Below are 26472 nucleotides of genomic sequence, written 5' to 3'. Positions count from 1 at the left end.
ATCCACTTGTCTGTTGATGGTCACTTGAATTGTTTCCATCTTTCGGTGATTGAGACTAATGCTGCTATGAACATTGGTGTGCCAGTGTCTGTTTCTGTCGCTGCTTTTGTCTCTTCTAGCTAGATACCAAGTAGTGCTATTGCCAGATGATAGGGCAACTCAGTATTCAGTTTCCTAAGGAACCACTGAACTGTCTTCCATGCTGGCTTTACCATTATACATCCCCACCAGTGCTGCATAATGTCCCACTTTCTCCACATCTTCTCCAACATTTGTAGTTTCCTGTTTGTTTAATAGCCATTCTTACCGGTGTGAAGTGGTATCTCATTGTAGTTTTGATCTGCATCTCCCTCACAGTTAATGAAAATGAGTATCTCTTCATATGCTTTCTACCCATCTGTATTTGCTCTTTAGAAAATGCCTGTTCATATCTTTAGCCCATTTTATAATTGGGTTGTTTGTTCTTTTGTTGTTGAGTTGTGTGATTTCTTAATGTATACAGTATATCAAACCTTCATCTGATGTGTAATTTCCAAATATTTTCTCCCATTGTGTTTGCTGCCTCTTCCCCATATTATAAGGTTGTTTGAGGCACAAAGCATTTGATTTTGAGTAGTTTCCATTTGTCTATTTTTTCTTCTTTTGTTGTTTGTGCTTTGGATGTAAAATTTAGGTAGCTACCTCCTTTTACTAGGTCTTGAAGATGTTTTCATACATTTTCTTCTAGGAGCTTTATGGTACTGGTTCTTATATTTAGGTGTTTGGTCCACTTTGAGTTATTTTTTTGTATAGTGTGTAAGATAAGGGTCCTCTTTCATTCTTTTACTTATTGATATCCAGTTCTCCCATGCCGATTTATTGAAAAGACTATTTTCTCTCAGTTCAGTGGATTTAGGGGCATTGTTGAAAATCAGTTGACAGTGCATTTGGTAGTCTATTTCCGTGCTCCCAATTTTATTCCATTGGTCAGTATTTCTCTCTTTATGCCAGTACCATGCTGTTTTGACACTGTGGGTTTATAATAAGCTTGAAAATCACTACTTTGTTCTTCTTTTTAAGGATATTTTTAACTATTTGGGGTCTCTTTCCCTTCCAGATGAACTTCATAATTAGCTTTTCCAAGTCTTCAAAGTAGGTTGTTGTAAATCTGATTGGTACTTTGTTGAGTCTGTAGATCAGTTTGGGTAGAATTGACATCTTTTACTACTTTTAACTATCTTATCCATAAGCAGAGAATATCTTGTCATGTATTTAGATCTTTGATTTTTTTTTCATTGTTATGTAGTTTTCTGTGTACAAGTCCTTTACCTCCCTAGTCAAGTTCATTCCTAGATATTTGATTCTTTTAGTTGCTATTTTGAATGGGATTTTTTCCTTATAACTCCTCAGGTCATTGGTTCTGTATAGAAACATTACTGATTTTTGCACATTAATTTTATATCCTGCCACCTTGCTGAATTTGTTTATTAGCTCAAGTAACTTTGCTGCAGATTTCTCAGGATTTTCCAAGTATGGTATCATGTTATCCACAAATAATGAAAGTTTTACTTCTTGCTTTCTATTTTGGATCCCTTTTATTTCTTTTTCCTGCCTGATTACTCTAGCTAGTACAGTGTTGAATAGTAGTTGTGACAGAGGGCATCCTTGTCTCGTTTCCAATCTTAGGGTGAAAGTATTCAGTCTCTCCAGTAAGTATGAACGCTGGCTTTGGGTTTGTCATTTATGCCGTTTATCATATTGAAGAAATTATATTTGATTCGATCGTTTTGAAGTGTTTTTTTTTTTAACCAGAAATGGATGTTGAATTTTATTGAATGCTTTTTCAGCATTAGTCAAGATGATCATGTGATTTTTCACTTTCAGTTTCTTAATGTGCTGTGTTACATCAATTGATTTTCTTGTGTTGAACCATCCTTGCATTCCTGGTATAAACCCCACTTGGTCATTGTGTATAATTCTTCAGATGGTTTATTGAGATCTTCTATTTCTTCTTGAGCCGGTGTAGTTTGTTTGTATGTTTCCAGGAAATTTGTCCATTTCGTCTAGGTTGTCTAGTTTGTTGACATATAGTTGCTAGTAGTATTGGACTTTTTTTTATTTCTTCAGGCTGTTTGGTAACACACTCCTTCTCATTTCTGATTTTGTTTATTTGTATCCTCTCTTTTTTTGTTTGTCAGTCTTGTGAATGGGCCATCAATTTTATTGGTTTTCCCAAAGAACAAACTTTAGGTTTTATTGATTCCTTCTATTGTTATCCCATTCATTTTACTCTGCCTTACTCTTTGTTATTTCTCTTCTTCTATTTGCTTTGAGGTTAGTTTCCTGATCTTTTTCATCTTCCTCCATGGGAGCTGTTAAGTCCTCCCTTATTGCTGTCTTCTTTTTTAATATAGGCATTCAGGCAATAAATTTCCTGCTCAGCACAACCTGTGCCACATCGCATAAGTTCTGATATGTTATATTCTCATTTTCATTTATCTGCAAGTAGCTATGGATTTCTCTAGCAATTTCTTGTTTGACCCACTTGTTGTTTAAGAGTGTGTTATTTAATCCCTATGTATTTGTGAAAGTTCTTGTTCTTTGATGGTTATTGATTTCCAGCTTCGTTCAGTTGTGAGCAGAGAAAGTGCTTTGAATAATTTCTGTGTTTTTAAATTTCTGAAGACCTGTTTTGTGCCCCAGCATATGATCTTATGTTAAAGCGGTCAAGCCAACCCACCTGGGGCAGAGTAGCCTCTTCAATAAATGGTGTTTGAATAACTGCATATCTGTATGCAAAAGAATGAAAGAGGATCCATATCTCACACCCTATACAAAAATTAACTCAGAATGGATCAAAGACCTAAAAATTAGAGTTAAGGCCATAAAATGTTTAGGGGAAAATGTAGGGAGATAATAAAGCTTATAAAATTTGTAAAAGGAGGTGGGTTCCTAGGCCTTTCACCCAAAGCACAAGCCTTGAAAAAACAAATAGGTAAATGGGAACTCCTCAAAATTAAACACTTTTGTGCATCAAAGAACTTTGTCAAGAAAGTAAAAAGGCAGCCTATGCAATGGGAGACAATATATGGAAACTACATATCAGACAAGGTTTTAACATCCAGAATATGTAAAGAAATTATTCAACTCAACAATAAAAAGACAAACGGCTCGATTAAAAAATGGGCAAAAGATGTGAACAGACACTTCTCAGAAGTGGAAATACAAATGGTTAAAAGAAACTTGAAGAGAATCTCAACTTCACTGGCTATTAGGGAAATGCAAATCAAAACCACAGGATACTATCTGAGATCCCACTAGAATTCTGGCAAGGGAGAGGCCAAGATGGCGGCTTAGTAAGGTACGTGCGTCTTAGTTCCTCCTCCTCCAAAGCAACTACTAGGTGAACTGAAACAGTGCAGAACAGCTCGCGGGGCTAGGGCAGGGAATGGACACACAGCGTACCCCAGTCTGGACTGGCTAGTCTGACTGCAAGACTCGGCTGCGGTGAGATCCCCGAGCGGCGCGCGATTTCCCGAGCAGCGGCAGCTGCGGCGGCCGGAGCTACTCCCTCCCTCCTTCCCGGGTCAGCTGAGAGTCTCGGAGAGGCAAGTTTCCCAAGCCGAGGCGGCCGGCGCCCCTCTTTTGCGGGCGGCTTCGAGTCTCAGCTTCGAGTCCGCGGCTACGAGTCTCGGATCAGAGGGCTATCCAAGCCGTGGTGGCCCCCCGCTGCGGGCAGCTTCCTGGTCCAGTGGGGAATTCCCCAGGCTGCGGCGGCCAGTGACCGACGCCCCTCCCCCGCGAGCAACTTCCTGGTCCGGTGGCAAATTCCCCGGGCCCGCTGCGGCCGACGACCAGCCACAGGGTCCACTCAAGCCACGGCGGCTGACGCCCCCACCACGCGCGGCCCCAGAACCAACGGAGAGAATTGGATTGGAAATCCCCAGGCCGCGGAGATCGGTGACCAGAGGGATCCATTCCAAAACGTGAGACAAACGTGTGCCACGAGCGCCACCTACTGGGCAGGATAAGAAAAACAGAACCCAGAGATTTCACAGAAAAATCTTACAACCTCGTTGGGTCCGACACCCAGGGAAATCTGACTAAATGCCCAGATGCCAGCAGCAGAAGATAACGGTCCACGCTCAGAAGATTGAGAATATGGCCCAGTCAAAGGAACAAACCAATAGTTCAAATGAGATACAAGAGCTGAGACAACTAATGCTGAATATACGAACAGAAATGGAAAACCTCTTCAAAAATGAAATCGATAAATTGAGGGAGGACATGAAGAGGACATGGGCTGAACATGAAGAAGAAATAGAAAAACTGAAAAAACAAATCACAGAACTTATGGAAGTGAAGGATAAAGTAGAAAAGATGGAAAAAACAATGGATACCTACAATGATAGATTTAAAGAGACAGAAGATAGAATTAGTGATTTGGAGGATGGAACATCTGAATTCCAAAAAGAAACAGAAACTATCGGGAAAAGAATGGAAAAATTTGAACAGGGTATCAGGGAACTCAAGGACAATATGAACCGCACAAATATACGTGTTGTGGGTGTCCCAGAAGGAGAAGAGAAGGGAAAAGGAGGAGAAAAACTAATGGAAGAAATTATCACTGAAAATTTCCCAACTCTTATGAAAGACCTAAAATTATAGATCCAAGAAGTGCAGCACACCCCGAAGAGATTAGACCCAAATAGGCGTTCTCCAAGACACTTACTAGTTAGAATGTCAGAGGTCAAAGAGAAAGAGAGGATCGTGAAAGCAGCAAGAGAAAAACAATCCATCACATACAAGGGAAACCCAATAAGACTATGTGTAGATTTCTCAGCAGAAACCATGGAAGCTAGAAGAGAGTGGGATGATATATTTAAATTACTAAAAGAGAAAAACTGACAACCAAGACTCCTATATCCAGCAAAATTATCCTTCAAAAATGAGGGAGAAATTAAAACATTCTCAGACAAAAAGTCACTGAGAGAATTTGTGACCAAGAGACCAGCTCTGCAAGAAATACTAAAGGGAGCACTAGAGTCAGATACAAAAAGACAGAAGAAGGAGGTATGGAGAAGAGTGTAGAAAGAAGGAAAATCAGATATGATATATATAATACAAAAGGCAAAATGTTAGAGGAAAATATTATCCAAACAGTAATAACACTAAATGTCAATGGACTGAATTCCCCAATCAAAAGACATAGATTGGCAGAATGGATTAAAAAACAGGATCCTTCTATATGCTGTCTACAGGAAACACATCTTAGACCCAAGGATAAACATAGGTTGAAAGTGAAAGGTTGGGAAAAGATATTTCATGCAAATAACAACCAGAAAAGAGCAGGAGTGGCTATACTAATATCCAACAAATTAGACTTCAAATGTAAAACAGTTAAAAGAGACAAAGAAGGACACTATATACTAATAAAAGGAACAATTAAACAAGAAGACATAACAATCATAAATATTTATGCACCGAACCAGAATGCCCCAAAATACGTGAGGAATACACTGCGAACACTGAAAAGGGAAATAGACTCATATACCATAATAGTTGGAGACTTCAGTTCACCACTCTCATCAATGGACAGAACATCTAGACAGAGGATCAATAAAGAAATGGAGAATCTGAATATTACTATAAATGAGCTAGACTTAACAGACATTTATAGGACATTACATCCCACAACAGCAGGATACACCTTTTTCTCAAGTGCTCATGGATCATTCTCAAAGATAGACCATACGCTGGGTCACAAAGCAAGTCTTAACAAATTTAAAAAGATTGAAATCATACACAACACTTTCTCGGATCATAAAGGAATGAAGTTGGAAATCAATAATAGGTGGAGTGCCAAAAATTCACAAATACGTGGAGGCTCAACAACACACTCTTAAACAACGAGTGGGTCAAGGAAGAAATTGCAAGAGAAATTAGTAAATATCTTGAGGCGAATGAAAATGAAAACACAACATATCAAAACTTATGGGACGCAGCAAAGGCAGTGCTAAGAGGGAAATTTATTGCCCTAAATGCCTATATCAGAAAAGAAGAAAAGGCAAAAATGCAGGAATTAACTGTCCACTTGGAAGAACTGGAGAAAGAACAGCAAACTAATCCCAAAGCAAGCAAAAGGAAAGACATAACAAAGATTAGAGCAGAAATAAATGAAATTGAAAACATGAAAACAATAGAGAAAATCAATAAGACCAGAAGTTGGTTCTATGAGAAAATCAACAAGATTGATGGGCCCTTAGCAAAACTGACAAAAAGATGAAGAGAGAGGATGCAAATAAATAAGATCAGAAATGGAAGAGGAGACATAACTACTGACCTCACAGAAATAAAGGAGGTAATAACAGGATACTATGAACAACTTTGCGCTAATAAATACAACAATTTAGAGGAAATGGACGGGTTCCTGGAAAGACATGAACAACCAACTTTGACTCAAGAAGACATAGATGACCTCAGCAAACCAATCACAAGTAAAGAAATTGAATCAGTCATTCAAAAGCTTCCTAAAAAGAAAAATCCAGGACCAGACGGCTTCACATCTGAATTCTATCAAACATTCCAGAAAGAATTAGTACCAACTCTCCTCAAACTCTTCAAAACAATCGAAGCAGAGGGAAAACTACCTAATTCATTCTATGAAGCCAACATCACCCTCATACCAAAACCAGGCAAAGATATTACAAAAAAAGAAAACTACAGGCCAATCTCTCTAATGAATATAGATGCAAAAATCCTCAATAAAATTCTAGCAAATCGTATCCAACAACACATTAAAAGAATTATACATCATGACCAAGTAGGATTCATCCCAGGTATGCAAGGATGGTTCAACATAAGAAAATCAATTAATGTAATACACCATATCAACAAATCAAAGCAGAAAAATCACATGATCATCTCAATTGATGCAGAGAAGGCATTTGACAAGATTCAACATCCTTTCCTGTTGAAAACACTTCAAAGGATAGGAATACAAGGGAACTTCCTTAAAATGATAGAGGGAATATATGAAAAACCCACAGCTAATATCATCCTCAATGGGGAAAAACTGAAAACTTTCCCCCTAAGATCAGGAACAAGACAAGGATGTCCACTATCACCACTATTATTCAACATTGTGTTGGAGGTTCTAGCCAGAGCAATTAGACAAGAAAAAGAAATATAAGGCATCAAAATTGGAAAGGAAGAAGTAAAACTATCACTGTTTGCAGACGATATGATACTATACGTCGAAAATCCCCAAAAATCCACAACAAAACTACTAGAGCTAATAAATGAGTACAGCAAAGTAGCAGGTTACAAGATCAAGATTCAAAAATCTGTAGCATTTATATACACTAGCAATGAACAAGCGGAGGGGGAAATCAAGAAACGAATCCCATTTACAATTGCAACTAAAGGAATAAAATACCTAGGAATAAATTTAACTAACGAGACAAAAAACCTATATAAAGAGAACTACAAAAAACTGCTAAAAGGAATCACAGAAGATCTAAATAGATGGAAGGGCATACCGTGTTCATGGATTGGAAGACTAAATATAGTTAAGATGTCAATCCTACCTAAATTGATTTACAGATTCAATGCAATACCAATCAAAATCCCAACAACTTATTTTTTAGAAAGAGAAAAACCAATAAGCAAATTTATCTGGAAGGGCAGGGTGCCCCGAATTGCTAAAAACATCTTGAGGAAAAAAAACGAAGCTGGAGGTCTTGTACTGCCTGACTTTAACGCATATTATGAAGCCACAGTGGTCAAAACAACATGGTATTGGCATAAAGATAGATATATTGACCAATGGAATCTAATAGAGTGCTCAGATGTAGACCCTCTCATCTATGGACATTTGATCTTCGATAAGGCAGTCAAGCCAACTCACCTGGGACAGAACAGTTTCTTCAATAAATGGTGCCTAGAGAACTGGATATCCATATGCAAAAGAATGAAAGAAGACCTATATCTCACACCCTACACAAAAGTTAACTCAAAATGGATCAAAGATCTAAACATTAGGTCTAAGACCATAAAACAGTTAGAGGAAAATGTAGGGAGATATCTTATGAATCTTACAATTGGAGGCAGTTTTATGGACCTTAAACCTAAAGCAAGAGCACTGAAGAAAGAAAGAAATAAATGGGAGCTCCTCAAAATTAAACACTTTTGTGCATCAAAGAACTTCATCAAGAAAGTAGAAAGACAGCCTACACAATGGGAATCAATATTTGGAAACGACATATCAGATAAAGGTCTAGTATCCAGAATTTATAAAGAGATTGTTCAACTCAACAACAAAAAGGCAGCCAACCCAATTACAAAATGGGAAAAAGACTTGAATAGACACCTCTCAGAAGAGGAAATACGAATGGCCAAAAAGCACATGAAGAGATGCTCAATGTCCCTGACCATTAGAGAAATGCAAATCAAAACCACAATGAGATATCATCTCACACCCACCAGAATGGCCATTATCAACAAAACAGAAAATGACAGGTGCTGGAGAGGGTGCGGTGAAAGAGGCACACTTATCCACTCTTGGTGGGAATGTCAAATGGTGCAACCACTGTGGAAGGCAGTTTGGCGGTTCCTCAAAAAGCTGAATATAGAATTGCCATACGACCCAGCAATACCATTGCTGGGAATCTACTCAAAGGAATTAAGGGCAAAAACTCAAACGGACATTTTCACACCAATGTTTATAGCAGCGTTATTTACAATTGCAAAGAGATGGAAACAGCCAAATTGTCCATCAACAGACGAGTGGCTAAACAAACTGTGGTATATACATACGATGGAATATTATGCAACTTTAAAGCAGGATAAACTTATAAAGCATGTAATAACATGGATGGACCTAGAGAACATTATGCTGAGTGAGTCTAGCCAAAAACTAAAAGACAAATACTGTATGGTCCCAATGATGTGAATCGACACTCTAGAATAAACTTGGAATATGTCATTGGTAACAGAGTTCAGCAGGAGTTAGAAACAGGGTAAGATAATGGATAATTGGAGCTGATGGGATACAGACTGTACAATAGGACTAGATACAAAAACTCAAAAATGGACAGCACAATAATACCTAATTGTAAAGTAATCATGTTAAAACACTGAATGAAGCTGCATCCGAGCTATAGGTTTTTGTTTTGTTTTGTTTTGTTCTTACTATTATTACTTTTATTTTTTTTCTCTATTTTAACATTCTATATCTTTTTTGGTTGTATTGCTAGTTCTTCTAACCTGATGCAAATGTACTAAGAAACGATGATCATGCATCTATGTGATGATGTTAAGAATTACTGATTGCATATGTAGAATGGTATGATTTCTAAAAAAAAAAAAAATGGACAGCACAATACTACCTAATTGTAATGTAGGTAGTTTGTATGTTAAAACACTGAATGAAGCTACATCTGAGCTATAGTTTTTGTTTTTGTTTTTGTTTGTTTATATATTTTTGTATTTTTTAGTTGTATTTTTTCTCTATATTATCATTTTATTTCTTTTTCTGTTGTCTTGCTATTTCTTTTTCTAAATCGATACATATGTACTAAGAAATGATGATCATACATCTATATGATGATATTAAGAATTACTGATTGCATATGTAAAAAAAATAGAATTCTGGCAAATATCAAAAGAAAACAAAATAACAAGTGCTGGAGGGATGTGGAGAAAGAGCTACACTTATCCAATATTGGTGGAAATGTAAAATGGTACAAATGCTCTGGAAGGCAGTTTGATGGTTCCTTAGGAAGCTAAGTGTAGAATTGCCATATGATCCAGCAGTCGCATTACCAGGTATTCAGGGGGTATGAGGGCAAGGACACAAATGGACATTTTCACACCAGTGCTTATAGCAGTGTTATTTACTATTGTCAAGACACTGAAACAGCCCAAATGTCTGTGAATGTACGAGTGGCTAAACAAGCTGTAATATATACATCTGATGGAATATTACACAGCTGTAAGATAGACTAGTCATGAAGCATATAATAACAATGTAGATGTAACATGAGGACGTGTTGAGTGAAAATTGCCAGAAATAACAGGACAGATACTGTATGTTCTCAATAATATAAACTAACATTAATGAGGGAACTTGGGGAATTGAAGTTTAGAACACAGATTAATCTCCCTGCAATGTGGAACAGAAATCCTAGAATGAGCTGGGACTCAGCATCAAGGGATTGAGAAAACTTTCTTGACCAAAAGGGAGAGGAGAGAAATGAGACAAAATAAAGTGTCAGTGGCTGAGAGATTTCAAACAGAGTTGAGAGGTGAACCTGGAAGTTCTTCTTATGCATTATATAGGCATCCCCTTTTTAGTTTAAGATGTGTTCGAGAGGCTAGAGGGAAATGCCTGAAACTGTAGAGCTGTGTTCCAGTAGCCACGTTTTTTGAAGATGAATGTATAATTATATAGCTTTTGCAATGTGACTGTGAATGTTAAAACCTTGTATCTGATGCTACTTTTGTCTACGGTATGGACAGATGAGTGAAAAATATGGATTAAAAATAAATAAATAGGGGTACCAAATGTTAAAATGAATTGGGTAGAGGGAAATACTAGTGGTCAGTGAGAAGGTGGGGTAAGGGGTATGTTATTGATGAGTTTCTTCTATTTTCTTTTTATTTCTTTTTCTGGAGTGATGCAAATGTTCTAAGAAATTATCATGGTGATGTATATACAACTATGTGGTGATATTGTGAGCCATTGATTGTGCACCAAATATGGGATGTTCATATGTTAAGAATGTTCGCGTTTGTCTGTTGTTTGGTTTTATCAATAAAAATTAAAAAAGAACACAGGTGATAGAAATAGGGTAGAGATTGGGCAGTAGGTGCTGAAAGACTACAGATTGTGCAACAGAGCTGATTGTAAAAACTGAGAAATGGATAGGACAAATTACTTAATTGTAGTAGGGTAATATAAGTAGAGTGAATTATCAAGGGAAGACTTACTGTAAAGGGTCCTAGATTGTAACCTCTTACAGCAGTCACATATATTCAGGAGATACAACTGTTATTTCTAAATTCTGAGATACTGAGCTGTTTGTTTATAACCTGGTCATTCCCAGAAATTTCAAGTATTTATGTGACACCTGTGAGTCAGAATTAGAGCTCTGATGCTATGAAAGTCAGCAGTACCCAATACATGGACTGTTTAAAAAGTTGAAGAAGTGTTTACCCTTTGAGTCGAGATGTAAATGAAGCTGATTTGCATAGGAGTAAGGTAAATCAGAATACAGGGTAAAGGATAATATTGTCCATATTTTGAAACTTCAACTTCTGTGTGAGACCAAAGGGAGAGGTTTTTTTTTTTTTTTATCTCTTTGTCAGACTTGAGAGGAAGAAGGAAATATTCAGCTTCCCATTTGGAGAATTTCAGATGTTTGTTAAAGCAGTGGATACAACCAAATCAGTAGGCCAAGTCCTCAGTCTTGGGGTTTGCCCCTATGAGAGTTGTTCTGAAAAGAATAGGCTATGCCTACTTAAAATTTAGCTTAAGAGCACCCCCAGAAAATCTCTTTTTTTGCTCAGATATGGTCTCTCTCTGTCTCAGCCCACTTGGCAGGTGAATTCACTGCCCTCCGCACTATGTTGAACATGACTCCCAGAGGTATAACTCTCCCTGGCAACGTGGGACAGAAATTCCAGGATGAAGCGGGCCCCAGCAAAAAGTGATTGAGTAAACCTTCTTAACCAAAAGTGGGAAGAGAGAAATGAGACCAAATAATGTTTCAGTGGCTGAGAGATTTTGAAGACAGTCGAGAGGTTATCTTAGAGCTTATTCTTATGCATACATAGATATCCCTTTTTGGTTTATGCTGTATTGGAATGGTTGGAAGGAAGTACCTGAAACTGTTAAGCTATATTCCAGTGGCCTTGATTTTTGAAGACTATTTTATAAAGAAACGTTTACAGTGTGACTGTGTGATTGGTAAAGTCTTGTTCTGATACTCCTTTTGTCCAGGGTATAGACAGATGAGTAAAAAAGTATGTATGAAAAATAAATAAATAATGGGAGGGACAAGGGGTAAAATAAATTGGGTAGATGGAAATACTGGTGGTAGGTGAGAGGGAGGGGTAAGGGGTATAGTATATATGAGTTTTTCTTTTTTCTTCTTCTGGAGTGATGCTAATGTTATTAAAAAAAAACATGGTGTTGAATTGCATAGCTGTGTGATGGTAGTGTGAGCCAGTGATTGTACACCACATATGTAAAGTATGTACGAAGATTTTTCAGTGGAAATATCAAGAAAAAATAGTATTAAGAAATAGTCTATTTTGTCTGATATTAGTATAGCTACTCCTGCTTTCCTTTGGGCACAGCTTGCTTGGAACATCTTTTTCTGTCCTTCCACTTTCAGTCTATTTGTATCCTTGTGTCTACGATGAGTCTCTTGTAAGTAGCATATAGCTGGATTTTATTTCTTAATCCATTCTGCTAATCTTTGTCTTTTAATTGGTAAGATTAGACTGTTAACATTCAAAGTTATTACTGTAAAGAAATATTTTTTCCTATACTTTGTTTTTGAAACTACGTTTATTGAAAAATCTTCACGCACATACATTCCATACATAGTGTACGACCAATGGCTCACAATATCATTACATACTTTTGTAAGTCATTTCTTGAATTCACCATCTTATCCTTTGAATTTTATTTGTCAAATCTATATGTTCTTTTCCCTCTTTCTCTTTTTTATTATTTGTTACCCTTCCTAGTATTCTTCAATTCTGTGCCCTCCTCCAGACCTCCCTCTCCTGTCTTTTTTTTTTCAACCAGCAAAACTCTCTTTAGTATTTCTTGTAGGACTGACCTCTTGTTATCAAGTTTTTTCAGCATTTGTTTGTGAAAATTTTAATCTCACCCTCAGTTTTTTTTTTAGTTTATTTATATTAAATAAAAAATAATTCCCAGAAGTGTAAACCTCCTGGCAACATGGGACAGAAATCCTACGTTTATTAAATAACATTTATTAAATAAAAAATGACTCCCAGGAATGTAAACCTCCCTGGCAACATGGGACAGAAATCCTAGAATGAGCTGGGACTCAGCATCAAGGGATTGAGAAAACCTTGACTGAAAGCTGAAAGAGAGAAATAAGACAAAGTGTCAGTGGCTGAAAGATTTCAAGCAGAGGTGAGAGGTTATCCTGGGGTTTATTCTTATGCATTATATAGATATCGCCTTTTGAGTTTAAGACGTATTAAAGAGGCTAGAGGAAAGTGCCTGAAACTGTAGAGCTGTGTTCCAGTAGACATGTTTCTTGACGATGAATGTATAATGATATAGCTTTCACAATGTGAATATGTGATTTTGAAAACCTTGTGTCTGATGCTTCTTTTATCTGAGATACTGATAGAGAAGTAAACATTATGGATTAAAAATAAGTAATAAAGGGGGAACAAATGTTAAAATAAATTTAGTAGATTGAAATACTAGTGAACAATGAAAGGGAGTGATGAGGGGTATAGAAAAAAATGGGACAAAGTTCAAAATATATTGAGTAGATGGAAATACTAGTGTCAATAAGAAAGAGAAGTAAGGGGTATGGTATGTATGAGTTTTTTCTATTTATTTCTTTTCCTGGAGTGATGCAAATGTTCTAAAAAATGATCATGGTGATGAATATACTACTATGTGATGATATTGTGAGCCATTGATTGTACACCATGTGCACCATTGATTGTACACCATGCATGGAATATTTGTATGTTAAGAATATTCTCCCTCAGTTTTGAAGGACAGTTTAGCTGGGTACAGAATTCTTGACTGGAAGTCTTTCTCTTTCAGGATCTTAAATATATCCTACCACTATCGTTTCACCTCTGTGGTGCCAGTTGAGTAGTCCAAACTCAGTCTTATGTGGTTTCCCTTGTACATAGTAGATTGTTTTTCTCTTGACACTTTCAGGATTTTCTGCTTCTCTTCAGCATTTGACAGACTCATTAGTATGTGTCTTGGGAAAGGCCTCTTCCACTAATCTTCATAGCCCTTTACTCTTATGTTCTCCATTTGGGACACCAATGATTCTTATATTTGTTTTGTCCATCATTTCCCTGAGTTCCAATTCAAATGTTTGCAATTTGCTGTTTTGAGTTTTCAAAATCAGTTGGTTGTCCTGTCCTCTAGTTCGCTTATTCTTTCTTCTCCCTCTTCAAATATGCTGTTTTATATCTTCAGTATGTTTTTATTTGGTGTACAGCATCTTTAATCTCTGTGATATCTGCTGTTTTTCTTACAGTGTCTTTAATCTCTATGATATGTGCTGTTTTTCTGTTTATTCTTTCAAGTTCTTTTTATGCTCTTCTGGTGTCTTTTTCATCTTCTTTATGTCATTAGCCATCCCATTGATTTTATTTAGTAGAGTTGTATGAACATCTTTGATTAGTTGTTCCGAAGGCTGCATCTCCTCTGGTGTTTTAATTTGGTTGTTAGATTGGGCTATATCTGTCTGCGTCTTGATATGCTTAGTGAACATCTGTTGCCTTTGAAGCATGTAAATATCTTGATAGGGTTACTTTGGTTGTTAATTTCTGTTCTAATTTACTAGCCACCAGAATGCGATATACCAGAAATGAAATGGCTTTTAAAAAGGAGAATTTAATAAATTACACATTTACAGTTTTAAAGCATAAATTGTTCCAGTTAAAGCAAGTTTATAAAAATGTCTAAATAAACTCACCAACAAGAGGGTATTTTCACTAAAGAAAGGCTCATGAAGTTCAGGATTTCTCTCTCAGCTGGAAAGGTAGGTGGTGAACATGGTGGTGTCTGCTAGCTTTCTCTCCAGGCTTCTTGTTTCATGAAACTTCCCCAGGGGCATTTTCCTTCTTCATCTCCAAACGTCTGTGGCTGTATAGGCTCTGGTGGTTCTTGTGGCTCTCTCATCATTCTGAAGTTTTCTTCAAAATGCTTCCTTTTTAAAAAGATTCCTGTAAATTAATCAAGACCCAGCTGGAATAGGTTGACTCATATCTCCATCTAATTAAAGGTGAACACCCACAACTGGGTGAGTCACACCTCTGTGGAGATAATCCAATCAAGTTTCCAAGCTATAGTACTGAATAGAAATAAAAGAAAGGCTGTCTTCCAAGATGGATCAGGATTAAAACATGACTTTTGTTGTGTACATAATCCTTTCAAACTGGCACAGTTTCCTTTGGTAGTCTAAAGCTTTGTATTTGCGGTAGGATATGGAGCAGGATACTGGGTGTGGGGCCAGGCACGACAGTAGGGTGACGGTTTGCAGTACAGGTATAGGCATGAGTAAGGGCAGTATGCTGATACTCTGAGTGTGGGGTGTGGGGTGCTGGGGCTGAGATGGCAGGGTACAACTCAGGCAGGCCTTGAAATACAGGAGCAGAATGTGGTGTGGTAGACACAGGTAGGGCATGTCTAGAGGCAGATTGGGGTTGCTGCACAGATACATGGAGGCTGTTGCGCAGATAGGATATGAGTGGGCGCGTGGAACATGGGGGTTGTGGGTATCAGAGTTTGGGGTACTGGGCACAGAGGTTGGAGCACGGGGAGTGCAGAGTGCAGCTGTCTCCTTGCACAGGGGAGGGCTCCAGTGGGGCCAGGTGTTCTAGTTTGCTAGCTGCCAGAATGCAGCATACCAGAAACAGAATGGCTTTTAAAAAGGGTAATTTAATGAGTTGCTAGTTTACTGTTCTAAGGCTAAGAAAATGTCCCAATTAAAACAAGTCTATAGAAATGTCCAATTTAAGGCATCCAGGGAAAGATACCTTGGTTCAAGAAGTCCATCAGTGTTCAACGTTTCTCTCTCAACTGGAAGGGCACATGGCGAACATGGCGGTGTCTGCTGGCTTTCTCATGGCTCTACCAAAAAGGGACTCTCTCCAAAATGTTTCCTCTTTTAAAAGATTCCAGCTAGCAACTCTACCTTCAGTGGGTGGAGACACACCTCCATGGAAATCATCTAATCAAAAGTTACCACCCACAATTGGGTGGGTCACATCTTCATGGAAACATTCAAAATGCTCCCACCCAGCAATATTGAATGAGGATCAAAGGGCATGGCTTTCTGGGGTCCACCACAGATTCAGACTGGCACACCAGGATAAAGATGTGTGAGTGTGTAGGGGCGGAGCATAGGTCACGGGGGTGGCGGGAAGTGGGTCAGGGGTGGTTGATGACAGGCAGGGCTCTGGCATGGGTGCAGAGGTGAGTGGGTGTTGGGGCAGGGGTGCATGCGTGTGCAGTTTGGGGGCTGTGTAGCACACATGGATACATGCATATTTACCAGGTGTGGAAGCAGGGTGCTTGTGCTGGAGGTTGGGACAATGGTGTGCATATGTGTGGGGCAGGGTCTTGGGGTGCATGGATCAAAAGGCTCTTGCATGCATACATGGGCTCCAGGCAAAGAAGATGTGGCTGTATGCATGTATGGGTGTGCGCAGATCTTGGGGGTGGATCCCTGCTGTGCGTATGCACAGAGCTTAGGCGCAGTGGGCCGGGGCTGCAGCCATATGGGCTGGGGGCAGGCTTGGCCCAGATGCACAGGTCAGCTCTTGCCTAGAGCTCAGGGGTTGTGGCAGGGTGCACACGTGTGCAGATCCGGGGGCCAGGTACTAATGTATGTGTGTGCAAACTTTGGGGATTGGGGTGGAGTTGTGCAACTATATGGGCTTGGGCATATGTGGCCTGGGCATGAAGGTATGCACCCCCAGCCCAGATGGGCAGGGAGTGGAGAAGGCATTGAGGGGCTGGGCACAGGTATACAGGTCTTGGGAGGGGCTAGACTGTTTGCTTGCATAGGAGAGGTGGGTTGGGCTTGGGTAGGTGTGTGCAGGGCTGGAGTGTGGGGCAGTGATATGCAGGGTGGGGTCGAGGCATGGATGCTTGGAGCACTGTAGGGGGTAGGTGATGGGGTTCATGTGCATGTGAAGTCAGGGAAGTTATAGGGCAGTGGTGGCACTTGTGAAGGTGGTGCATTCAAGGAACGTGGCTTGGCTTACTTTCTTGTCCCCATCTCCCTGTCTGTGCAGTCCTGAGGGCTCCAGTCTTCTGTTTGGAAAGGGGTGCATTAGGCTCTTTGCCTTAACTGGATGGTCTCTGGTTCTCTGCATCTCAGTTCTTCATCTGTTGCCTCCAGGGTCTCCCGATGTGGTGTAGAAGGCCCTCTCAGGTCACTTACACCCTGTAATCACTGTCTCCAGCCACCTTTCTGTCACTTTTCTAGCTGTTCTTTGGAACAGGGATGAACTCAACCTATCCTGTTCTGCCATCTTTCCAGAACTCCACCTTGTCAGAGTTCAGTATTGGCTGCAGTTCCACAATTTTAGGTTTTTACCTCTAACTGCTCCAAGACACTGGAGACGGCAAGAATTATCAATATGATGATTCAGCAATCATACTCATTTGTTAAATCATATCTTCTCTGTTAGAACTCCACCTTCTCCTTTGATCTTTCCCCCAGTCTTTAGGAGTATTTGGGCTATGCCCATTGTAACTTTTTCATGTTAGAAAGGGCTGTTGATAAGAAGGGATGGGTGGTGGAACTACTTAATGTTCTGGAGAGGCCAGTCCCTCTGGTTTTCAGGACTTACCTGACCTAAGAACCCATCTGGACGTTGTAGGTTTCTGGAAAGTAATCATAGTGTGTGGAACCTTTGTAGAACCTCACATAAGGTTGGCAGGAATAGTTTTGGTTGGGGGTTTGCAAACCATGGTAAATATCAGTATCTAGCTAAAGCTTGCTAAGAATAGCCTCTTGACTCTATTTGAACTCTCTCAGCCACTGATAACCTTATTTATTACACTGCTTTTCCCCCTTTTGGTCAGGAAGGCGTTGTCAATCCCATGGTGCCAGGGTGAGGCTCATCCCTGGAAGTCATCCCATATTTTCAGGGAGATTTTCAATACTGGGTATCATGTCGCACATAGGTGAGAAGGTAATGATTTTTTTTTTTTTTTTTAATATGGGCAGGCATCAGGAAATGAACCCGGGTCTCCGGCATGACAGGCGAGAATTTTGCCACTCAGCCACCATCACAGCACCCAGTAATGATTTATTTTTAATCCCATCTTTCATTTAGGCAATTCAAGCCTTGTTGATATTGAACCAGCATATCTAGTTCTCTGTACTTTCTTTAGGACTTTTGTATATTTCTTCTGTATATTTATAAAGACTGAGCTGTAAATTAATTTCATTAGCTATTAACATCATCCTCTGTTTTCCAATATTGTATGAGAATTTATTTTAATTTATCTTGTAAATCCAATCAAGGTAAGCATGATGTGTCCCGTGGAGAGAAACCCTGATCAGATTCGGTATTTGTGAAATCAATGTTTGTGCCCTGCAATGTGTCACTCATTTCACTTATTAAATATTGTTCTCTATACAAATGGAATATTATAGAGATTGAATTCTCCCATAAAAAAGATTCTGAATAGTTCAGAACATTGGGAGAAGAGTGCAGTTTTAATGTTCTCTGGAATTGAGTTGACTTCAATGTCCCCTTTTAGTTTTGCATTCTGGAGAGTTTTCTGAAGAATGAAGTGTGAGCTGGCCTTACCCATTTCCATTTTATAAATATTGTTAATTTCTATTGTTTTATTAAGTAGTAACTTAAAATTTTCAAATTTTATTGGTTTTGGTTTTTTTTTTACTTTCTCAGTTACTTCAACTCCAGAAATAAGAGAATATATAGCACTAAGTCTTGAGATGTTTTAATATTGTTTGAGGAGTGCCATGCAGAACACAAGAAGCAGGAGTGACTAGAGTAGCTTGAATATACTCAGGGGACTGAGATGTCAGAGAAGTCTAGGAAAAAGAGTTTCCAAAATCAGGTCATGTTCAATTGTTTTGTGATTCCAAGTTATATATTGAGACCAACAGACTAGATTTATTTATGGGGAGCTCATTGGAGATGGTAAGATGATTTATTTGAGGTATTTTTAATAATGTTAGTAATTCATGTTTGAAAGCAGTGTGAGGAAAGGGTAAAAATGGTCATGCAATTTGATTGTGAAAGGAGGAATTCTGTGTCAGGCATAAGAGAGGAAATTGGTACATGGACATTTTATTTCAGTGTAGAAAAGAAAATGAATTAAGTGATGAAGGAATTGATTGTGATAAGAAAAGGTGTTGGAAAGATTCATGTTGTAATTACTAACACAGTTTCTCAAGAAATAGAAAAACAGGAATTCAGATGGATGCAGTCAAATCAATCAGGGATAACTTGTCTATTCAATGAGAAAGAAAAAATAACTAATGCATATAAATGCAGGAATAATTGTAGAGATTTTCCTACTAACCCCATGTGATTTGTCAGATTACATCATTCATCTGATTATTGGGTTTAATCCTATCTAGCTGAAAGAAATGTGAAATGTTAGAGCATGTGAGATTTAAAACCATGAGACTTAGAGTGATCATAGGATTTGGACAAATGTTTCAGTTATCAAGATAAATGTGAAAACACTAAGAATCTTGACTATGCTTTTCGACCCAAATGTGCTGTGTCAGAATCAAAAATGGACAAGGCGGATGCGCCAGTTTGAAGCTATTTTGTACCCCAGAAAAGCCATATCCTTTAATACTTATTCAGTATTGTTGGGTGGGACCTTTCTGAATGTTTCACTGTATATTTGTCTCAGGGTTGGGTAGCTTATTGGACGTCTTTAAGAGGGAATCATTTTGGAAAATGCTTTAGTGCCATGAGCGCCACCAGAACCCACAGAGCCACAAGAATGTACAGAGCCAACAGAATGGACAGAACCTCAAGGAAGCCACTGTGTATTCTTGGGGAGAAGCTAGCATACATTGCTATGTGGCTTTCCAGCTGAGAGAGAAATCCTAAACATCACTGGCCTTCTTTAACCAAGTTATCTTTCCCTGGATGCCATAACTTGAACATTTTCATAGCCTGGCATTAATTTGGACGTTTTCATGGCTTTAGAAATGTAAGCTTTCAACTTAATAAATTGCCCTTTTTAAAAGTCATTCCATTTCTGGTAATATTGCATTCTGGTGGCTTTCAAACTAAAGCAGAATTTGATACCAGAGAAGTGGAGTGCTGTTGCAGTTTGCAAATGCCAAACTGTTGGAATGGCTTTTTAAATGCATAAAGGGAATATTTTGAAAAAACTGTGAGGAACCTGATAGAAAAGGTCTAGAATGCTTTGAAGAGACTGTTGGTAGTAATGCAGACTCTAAAGATACCTCTGATAAGGCCTTAAACAGAATTGATGCATGTGTGACTGCAAACTGGAAGGAAGGCAGCTGTTCTAGTTTGCTAGCTGCCAGAATGCAACACACCAGAGACAGATTGGCTTTTAATAAAAGGGGATTTATTTCATTAGTTCTTCAGAGGAAAGGCAGCTAACTTTCAACCAAGGTTCGTTCTTATGAAGGAAGGCACAAGGTGATCTCTGCTGGCCTTCTCTACAGGCCTCTGGGTTCCAACAACTTTCCCTGGGATGATTTCTTTCTGCATCTTTAAAGGCCTGGGCTGAGCTGCAAGTGCTGAGATGAGGTATGCTGAGCTGCTTGGGCTGTACTACATTGAGCTCTCTCATTTAAGTACCAGTCAATTAAATCAAACATTGTTCATTACAGCAGGCATGCCTCCTAGCCAACTGCAGATGTAATGAGCAAAAGATGAGATTCGTGTACCATTGGCTCATGTCCACAGCAACAGAACCAGGCACCTTCACCTGGCCAAGTTGACACCTGAACCTAGCTACCTAACAAGTGGCCCTTGTTTTAATGTTGCAGAGAATTTATCAAAACTGAGCGTTGGTTTTAGATGGAAGGCAGATTTTAAAAGCCATGAACATGGCTATTTAGCAGAAGAGATTTCCAAATTAAATGTGGAAAGTGTGGCCTGGCTTCTCCTTGCAGCTCATAGTGAAAAGTGACAGGTAAGAGATAAGCTGAGAACTGAACTCTTGTAAATAAAGAAACCAGAAATTGATGGTCTGGAAAATTCTGGGCTTCCAGAAAGAGAAACCCCAGAGAATAGTGCCCCATGTGAGGATTTAACCAAAGATGGAAAGAGTCACCCATTACAGGACAAGCAAGGATTTGAAATAGAGTTATTCAGGAAGGATTCGTTGAAAGTCCTTTTGTCTGATGGGTATTGTGCTGGTTTGAAAGGATTATGTACCCTAGAAAAGCCATGTTTTAATCCTAATCCATCTTGTGGAAGCAGCCATTTTTAAAATCCTGATTCAGCACTATAGGTTGAAACTTGATTAGATTATTTCCAGCACTTTAAAGCTGGATGCACTGAATGGACATTTTCATAGCCTTGCCTTTATTTGGACATTTTCACAGCCTTTGAACTGTAAATTTGCAACTTAATAAATTCCCCTTTTTAAAAGCCATTCTGCTTCTGGTATATCGCATGCAGGCAGCTTTCAAACTAGAACAGCAGATAATTAGAATTACTTCTTGTGGAGGTACATCTGGTAAATGCTCAGATATTTATTGACTGATGACATAAATAAGGGACATTAGAAATATTGTTCTCTGGAAATATGTGGGGTAAATTAACCTTTACCATCAGGGTTAGTATGTGGATTAATCCTTTAAAAAATAGGTAATTCTCTGTATTTAACACAAGCATTTTCTCACTGGACTTCACATAAAAATGAGGAAGCTATTCCTACCTGTGTTTATGACACATTATCATTTTTCCATGAAATGCATGTAATTATTAATGATGTTTTAGAGATGAAATTACATTATGCACATCAGTTCATGTATATAAATAATGAAATGTGAGATATCACAGCAAATGATGACTAATATATAAATAGGATTTCAGATACCCCTTCACAAAAAACAAGAGTGAGCAAATAGATTTTCTCTCATTTTCTTCGTTCTTTATCAACTGAGCCTTCTAATCCTATGAGGATTGTGGGACATGACCATGATGTTGTCACCTATGTATTTCTGCTTTTTTCTGTTATAGGGGATTTTCATGATTATATTTGCATAATGGGAGCCTTGATCCTTCCATACTGATCAAAGCTTTGAATATATCTATCCTATAATTAAATATCTTAAGATTCTTGGTTGATATCGAAGTTCATTGAGGCGAGATTTAGAACTTAGTGTTGAGGGAGTTAAATTGTTATAAATTCACATGTGGAAGATTCAGCATAATTTAGGAGAACTGTATCCAGAACAGCAGGTACAGCTTAAAGCATTGAGGGAGGGAGTGACCAGGGGATAGGGATGGACGTTGAAGAACCTATACTAGTGCCTCAGCCCAGCTTAAATATATCTGAGAAAATCCACTCTTTCTCTGATGTTGGAGACTTAATTCCAGATTGAATGTGGGTCAGAAATTCCTATGTTTGGAATCACAGATGGAATTAAGTCGCTGAATACCATAGTATAATTGATACAGTTCAGTGATTTTCATGTTTTTATCTGTAAGGTGAAGTTATTCATATCTTCACTATTTGATAGAGAAGCCAGGACCTCCTACATTTTGACCCTGAGAGAGGAGAGGACTCTGATTATTTCTTTTGGTGTGTGCTTCATATTCCTGTTAATTGAACTGGGTTTACTCCTTGGTGAGTGGTTTGGGATTTATGATAGGTGAGTCTGGGAATTGGGGTTAAGACTTGAGTCTGAAGGCTTCTGTCTCCTTTCTCAGCTTTGCTCAACTTGGCTCACCTACCACTTTGCTCACCTACTCCTTACCTGATTGTGAGTGAAAATCCAAAGGAAGACAGTTGCCCACCTGAGCTTGACAATGCAACCACGGGTGAGTATGGAATTCTTCAACTAAAGTTACATCTGTTGCCAGCAGATCAGGTGATTTCTCATCTTAGCTTAAACATTCTGAGTCTTTCATGAGCTATTCAAGGATCTGAGCTTCACTTTAGTTTATCCAGACTCTCAGAATACTTATCATTAGTTTGGGACTCAATAGTATATAATCTTCCTCCCAATAATTACAGATTTTCCAGACTCCATTAAGGTTGTGTATTATTTGAAGAAATGAGAGATGTTTTGTTTTTATCACACTACCCATGACCTCATTGGAGAAATGGTGCGCTCATGGATCATGTCAGTGCTTGAAGTTTCCTATGGCATACAGTGAACATTGTGATAGAGATGTGTAAGAGCAGAAGTTAACAGTCAGTGGGGAGGTTGATTGAATGCAGGTGCATTCATTGCATCCTGCTTTAAGGTGCTGGTATGTAAAACCGTGTTGTTGACCAGAGCACAAGAGAAGATTAGGAAATAAGAGGAAAATAGCAATCATGTATTTATTTTCCCCAATTTTAATTTTATTAAAGTGTTGATAGAATATATTTGGACGTTTTAAAATATTAAAATGTAAAACAAATTTTCCTTGCAAATGTTCCCAGTTTCAATTTTTGTAAATTAACTTTATTGAAATTGTATAAAATAGATACAATGTATAGAAAGTATTGTTCACTTGGGTAGAATAAAATTTATGGCATTTTGAAAATTTTTCAAGATTTGGAGTGAACAGAAGCAATGAAAGGGGCTTCTTATCTTGAACAGACAAATGAGGTGAAGATATATGTTTTCTGTTGTAGACCCCAGAAAATGTTTAGCATGGGGGGTCTTTTACCACAATAATAGTCATACCAGGGCCATCTTTCAGTACAACTATCTCAGGGATCCCTGACTTGTGATCCTGAACCAGCTCTCTGTAACCTCATCACGAACAGCTGAGTTGTGTAAAATTGAGAGTCTGATCCAGGCTTCTGTATGAAACCTGTTCAGTTCTGCATAGTTCTAAATATTGCTTCAAAGTTACCTGCTACATTAATAAATAATAGACCACTGCATTAAATTTAAATAGAGTGCACTTCACACATTATTACTGTATTAGATCTGTGCAAATGCATTACATAATATTAAACAATTTTATAAATAATAAATAAGTGAAGTCATCCCCAAGTAAAGGAATATTCTGCCCAGTCATTTTTTAAAAGGATTTGTCATGGATATTGCTTGTCTTTGTAAGGGTTCTGTATATTTACCTGCAGTTGGGGGAAAAGATTATTTTAGTTATGGATGCTCTAGAGCAAGTATTAAAATCAGCATCAGGATGTCATGGTTAAAAGTCTGTAGGAAATTCCAAGTGTACATCACAGTACATCATGTGGTATTCCTGTACAATGGAGTTGTGTATTTAGGATGTTTATGGGTCTGTAAGTATATTGGAAAAGCAGACAGTAATTGAGTATGGAGATTTATATTTCTAGAACTCCAAACATATTTTCAGCTCTATTTACACAGTCTCTGCATTCTCAGTGCTGTCATTTTGAGCATCACACTCAGGACTTTCTTAAGAATGGCCTGTGTGAATGCAAATTTCTGTAATATGTTAGGAGTTAATGACCTTCAAAGATGTGGCTGTAGACTTCACCCAGGAAGAGTGGGCATTGCTAGACACATCGCAGAGAAAGCTGTTCATAGAAGTGATGCTGGAGAATATTAATCATCTGGTCTCAGTGGGTAAGCCTTTGAAAATTTATCTTTTGCTAATGTCTATCAATCAGCTAATCTTTATCTGTTATCTGTCTATGTAGCTATCATATCTCATCTTCTCTTTATTTCAAGTATGTAGATTAGTTTTTCCATGTTGCGTAACATTTCTGTATTCTTTATATTTTTATATTTTATATTGTTTACATTTAAATTATATTATTCTATAACCTATAAAATCACCTAATGACCTAATACTTTTTCTAAGTTTTTACTCATCTCTAGTAGTTCAGCCCTATAGAATTTAAACTTCTTGACTATGACTTAATGTCTTTCTTGAATCTCAGTTTCCAGCACTCATAGCAGTTCTGGGAAGTCAGTAAATAATTTTTAGTACATAAACAAGAGTCTGTTCATTTGGGAATAATTATTCTGCTGAGATAATTGTGCTGAGACTGCAAAACACAATAGTAAAAACACCACATTGTTTTCCTCAATGAATTTAGATTTTTCTTTCGTGGAGTTCATGCTTCTTGGATTATTTTTGAAAATTATAATCAGCAATTGTGCAAACAGAATTTCTCCCCATTTAGAATGTTGGAGGTTCAGTGGTCTGTCTTTGAACTTGTACATGGGCAGCAACAACCAGAGGTCTCCATTGTAATGAGTGCAAGCTCAAGTTACCCTTTACTCCTGAAATATTGTCAGTGGTTTCTATTCGGAGTACCTTTGCCTTGCTTTTAACTTCAGTGGTTACCTTTTTCTTTGGTAACCTGCCACATACTTGATAATGCTTTATTAGCAGAACTAAAATTCCAGGTATCTTTCTCCCTATAAACAGGATATCAGGTTTGCAAATCAGATGTGCTTTCCCATTTGGCACAAGGCGAGGATGTTTGGAGAGAAGCAATGGGATTTCTTCAAAACCAGAGTCCAGGTGAGTTCTAGGAACCTGTGCACCAATAATGGAGGGGCCTCTTCATTTAATGATAGGCCTTTAGAGAAATCAACATCATCTTTCCTTAAAGTGAGTTATTATTTCTGAAATGTAGGTGATTTCTTAGGGGAATTTTCTTCAGATGTGGTCTTCAGATTACTCTATAAACTTACCAAGCTCCATTCAACCTGTCTTTGACCTGGGGAGGGATATTATTGTACTACTGTAATTTAGCTATAACATTAAATAATAATGAGCTTTGTTCTGATGTTTCTTGTGGAATATTTTTTGTCTTTTCAAATCCCTGATATCCCAACTTCTTTTTATTTTTCTCATATTTCAATCCTGAATATATTCTGTGACTTACAATGTCCTTTAGTATTTTCTTCTGCCTAGCATATTCTTCAATTGGGTATTCTTTCCTAGCTCAAATGTTAGTGTTTGAACCATACTGACAGGGATATTTCAGACTTTCCAACTTTTTCATCCCCATAATGTTATTCTCACAATTTATATCTTTTCTCCAAATAATTATAGGCAGGAAAATTGCCTGCAGAAAGCAAGAAATGTTATTCATGCAGGTGACCTACAGAAAAGACAATTCTGGCATCATGTCATTGGTAAGCTTCATTGGTATGAACCCTAGTTTTCCAAGTACATACCTAGGAATTGAATACATTAGGAATTTTGTACAATTACCCAGTGGTAATTAATGTTGGGGTTAAATACTAATTCAGCAAAAATCTGTTATATTTAGAATTTAAGGAGCAATTAAAGTTAACACAAGATTCTGAGTTCTTATAAAAGATGATTAAATACCACTGGTTCCCATAAATAAACTTTGAGTTTTCATGTAGTTCATTATTGATCAGATAGCTCTGAAATTGAGATTGCATAATACTGAAAATCTCCATGCATGCAGGTGAATAATAAAGTATACCAAACTTATGTGGAAAAGATTTTAATTGGAGACTCTCACTGAAGGAATTGTTGAGAATTCATGTTAGAGAAATGAAGAAATGTATGTGCATGAACAGTGGTTGACAGTCTCTTATCTATTTCCCC

The 26472-nt window shown here is 38.0% G+C and overlaps 1 protein-coding gene across 2 annotated transcripts in view; it reads left to right on the top strand.

Moving 5' to 3' along the window:
* Positions 1-26472, top strand: part of LOC143648163 (zinc finger protein 705A-like) — a 76460-nt gene that overhangs the window by 34272 nt on the left and 15716 nt on the right. For both annotated transcript variants that reach the window (XM_077117794.1, XM_077117784.1), the window contains exons 2-5: positions 22657-22767; positions 24374-24500; positions 25312-25407; positions 25945-26027. In XM_077117794.1, the coding sequence (XP_076973909.1) occupies positions 22756-22767; positions 24374-24500; positions 25312-25407; positions 25945-26027 (318 nt within the window). In that variant the 5' untranslated portion in view covers positions 22657-22755. The remainder of the gene's footprint in view (positions 1-22656; positions 22768-24373; positions 24501-25311; positions 25408-25944; positions 26028-26472) is intronic.

Source organism: Tamandua tetradactyla, chromosome 1, assembly GCF_023851605.1.
Source record: "Tamandua tetradactyla isolate mTamTet1 chromosome 1, mTamTet1.pri, whole genome shotgun sequence".
In the NCBI taxonomy this organism is placed as follows: Eukaryota; Metazoa; Chordata; class Mammalia; order Pilosa; family Myrmecophagidae; genus Tamandua; species Tamandua tetradactyla.
The sequence above is the reverse complement of the archived record's forward strand: the minus strand, read 5'-3'. Positions and strand labels throughout refer to the sequence as shown.